Consider the following 3146-nt stretch of genomic DNA (forward strand, 5'->3'; position numbering starts at 1 on the left):
TATGGGAAAACTGAGGCACTGAAAAGTAAAGTCATTTACCCAAGGTCATACAGCAAATAAGTGACATAGTCAAGACCTGAATGCAGCTTTATAAAATGAAAGGGTTTCATAAAAATAACTTCTATGATTCTTCCTACCTCCATCCTGTTGTTATTGTAAGCCAAACCTGGACAACTTGGCAGTAGGTAGGGGCCAAAATTAAAATAGGCTAAATTTCTTCAGGCTATAGATAGGTTAGACTAGAGACAGACTGATGATGGTTGTTTGTGGTGAATCATGTGACAAAATAGGAGAGTGCAGAGTGGCAACCTTACACTTTTTCATAGAATGCCCAAAATCCTTTGGTGGACTGCAAGCAGCCCATGAGTCATATGTTTTGCAGGCCTGTTGTAGGCCTACTGTTTTCAAAGCTCCCTTTTACTTGGTGGGGATAGGTAGATTTTTCCTTTGATTTAGTTGTTAATGTTGGCCTATATTATGTGTCTGACTACTTTATTTTATTATTATTTATCATTCATTATATTCTTGGATTTTAACTTACATGACTAGAGATTGCTTGAATCCAGAATGTCTCCCTGACTTTAGTATTTCTCTAGGAAAGTCAGAGATGTGTACATGAAATTTTGGGTTCCCCCAGGTCCTGAATCCACCCAAAGCATTCCTATTTTGGATCTCCACACCTAGGATTTATTTTGAGTTTGCCCAAAGTTTATGTTTTGGATTCCCCCGAATAAATTGACTTACTTGCTGATACACATCTCAAATTGCCCTTCTCTTAAAGGCTATCTCCTGCCTACTTGAGACCAATCAGACAAATGTCCTTATTCCCTTACCTAAATAGTATATAATGTAAACCTTCCAGAGTCTGACTAGGAGGAACCACACTTGCTTCCAAGCTTGTTTTCCTCTACCAAACGAATTAATAAATTTCTTTCTAAAATTATTTCAGATTTCAAAGGTTTGTTCTCATCAACAAACTACACTTCTGACCTGTCTTTCATATTACAATAGAGATTCCTTGAGGACAAAGGTATGTGTCTTCATTTTCTGTATTTCTCATTCCTCAATTAATAAAATAAAATAAATAAAAATTAAATTAAAAAATATAAAAAAAAATTGTCTGAGGATCATTGATTATCTTTTTTGATTGTCACAGCTCCAAGACAGAACTCAGGACTGAGCAAACCATGAGCTTCACAAAAGATAGTATTTCTAGTATTCATATTAATGGATGGATTGGCCAATGGATTGGAAGTAACAGATATACACTAAGGTAGAATATCAGTAAAGAGCAGAAATCCTTCCAAAGAGTGAAAAATGACCATTTCACTGTATATCTAGCAACTACTTTTTGTTTCATCAAAGTAATAAATGCAGTAAGTTGTCTTTTGGGTATTTATTCCAGACCCCTACAGTTTTTGAGGGAAGAAATTGCTGAGAAAGATTTTATTTAAGGCATTCTTCAGTTCCTTGTTCCTCAGACTAAAGATGATAGGGCTCAAGAATGGAGTAAGGATAGTATAGGTGATGCCCATCAAGGTGTCTCCTTCAAGTGATTCTGGGGCCTTGGGCTTTAGGTAGATAACAGAAGCAAAGCCATAGTGTACCACAACCACAGTGAGGTGGGAAGCACAGGTAGAAAAGGCTTTGTGTCGACCATCAGCTGAAGGGATCCTCAAGATGGTGGCCACAATGAAGGCATAGGAAATGAGAATAAGGAGGAAGCAACCCAATAGGGCTGTGATACAGACTATTCCCACTCCCATAGCCACAGTCCAAATGTCTCCACAGGCAAGCTTCACTAAAGGTGGCACATGGCAGGCAAAATGGTGGATTTCATTGGGCCCACAAAAGTGCAAGTGGAAAATGGCAAGTGTAACCACCAGCCCCATTAACATGCCACTGAACCATGAGATGGCCACCAGTCTGGTACAACCCTGTGGGCTCATGAGCACATTATAGCGCAAAGGGTGGCAGATGGCCACATAGCGGTCGTAGCCCATGACTGTGAGCAAGAAAGAGTGAGTGAAGCCAAATGTGAAGGAGAAAAACATCTGGTTAGCACATCCCATGAAGGAGATGGTATGCTGAGCAGAGAGCAGGTCTCTGAGTAGACGTGGGATAATGGCAAAAGTGTAGAAGATTTCTGAGATAGAGAGTGCACATAGGAAGAAGTACATAGGTGTGTGGAGGCTCTGCTCACTCCGGATGGTCAACATGATGAGAAAGTTGCCCAGCAGCGTGAATAAATACATCAGCAGAAAGAGCACAAAAAACATCCACTGAAGATGAGGGAATGTGGAGAAGCCAATGAGGATGAACTCCGTCACTGTGGTGTGATTTGGCCTCAGCATGGAGGCTATGCCAGAATTGGACATGAGAAAAGCAGAATTATCGTAGAATCATGGACTCTGAGAATTCCAAGGGCCTCAGATGACAGTAGTATTTAGCCTCAGTAGTACTTGACTACTTCAAAACATGGACCCCCTCTATCATATCTCCAAGAAGTTGCCACTCAGTCTCCAGTTGATTTCAGTGGGCAACATTCTACTTCCATCTAAAGCAGCCCTTTGCAACTTTGGACAGTGTTAATTATTAGGAAATATTTCCTTATATTCAGGGAAAATCTGTTTCTGTTTAACATTCCCTCACTGATCCCAGAATGCTTCCTGGGGCCAAGAAAATCAAATCAAATCCCCTCTACAAATAAACATTCTAAATCCCTTTGCAGATCTTAAAGTAGTATGTGAACTTGAGAGATGATAGGTGATGGTGGTGGTAATTCTCTGGGCATTTTCTCTGAATGTTCTCTGTACTTGAAATGCTTTGCCTTCTCCACTCTGCTTACTGAACAACTTGGTTTGCTTTAAGTACCAACTAAATCAAATCTTTTACTGGAAGCCTTCCTCAATCTCTCTTAATTCTAGTGTCTTTTCTCCATTATTTCCTTTTTATCCCATATAGAACTTGCTTTATATATAATTGCTTCCACCTTGTCTCCTCTATTAGATTGTAAGTTCCTTGGAGGAAGGGACTGTCTTTTGCCTCTTTTTGTATACCCATGGTTTGTCACAGGGCCTAGTATCTAATAGGTTCTTAATAAATGTTTATTATTGTCTTATCAAAATTTGCATGCAATTTTCACA

General features: G+C 39.5%; 1 protein-coding gene across 1 annotated transcript; it reads right to left on the minus strand.

Annotated features, from left to right (window-relative positions):
* Positions 1 to 1409: 1409 nt before the first annotated feature.
* Positions 1410 to 2378, minus strand: LOC140498134 (olfactory receptor 10H1-like). Its single transcript, XM_072599422.1, has one exon. It carries the CDS (start codon positions 2376 to 2378, stop codon positions 1410 to 1412), a length of 969 nt encoding a protein of 322 aa, XP_072455523.1.
* Positions 2379 to 3146: the final 768 nt, after the last annotated feature.

This window comes from Notamacropus eugenii, chromosome 4 (genome assembly GCF_028372415.1).
Source record: "Notamacropus eugenii isolate mMacEug1 chromosome 4, mMacEug1.pri_v2, whole genome shotgun sequence".
NCBI lineage: Eukaryota > Metazoa > Chordata > Mammalia > Diprotodontia > Macropodidae > Notamacropus > Notamacropus eugenii.

Excerpts from the sequence above, each read along its gene's own strand:
- LOC140498134 (XM_072599422.1), bottom strand. The coding sequence starts at position 2,378 with ATGTCCAATTCTGGCATAGCCTCCATGCTGAGGCCAAATCACACCACA.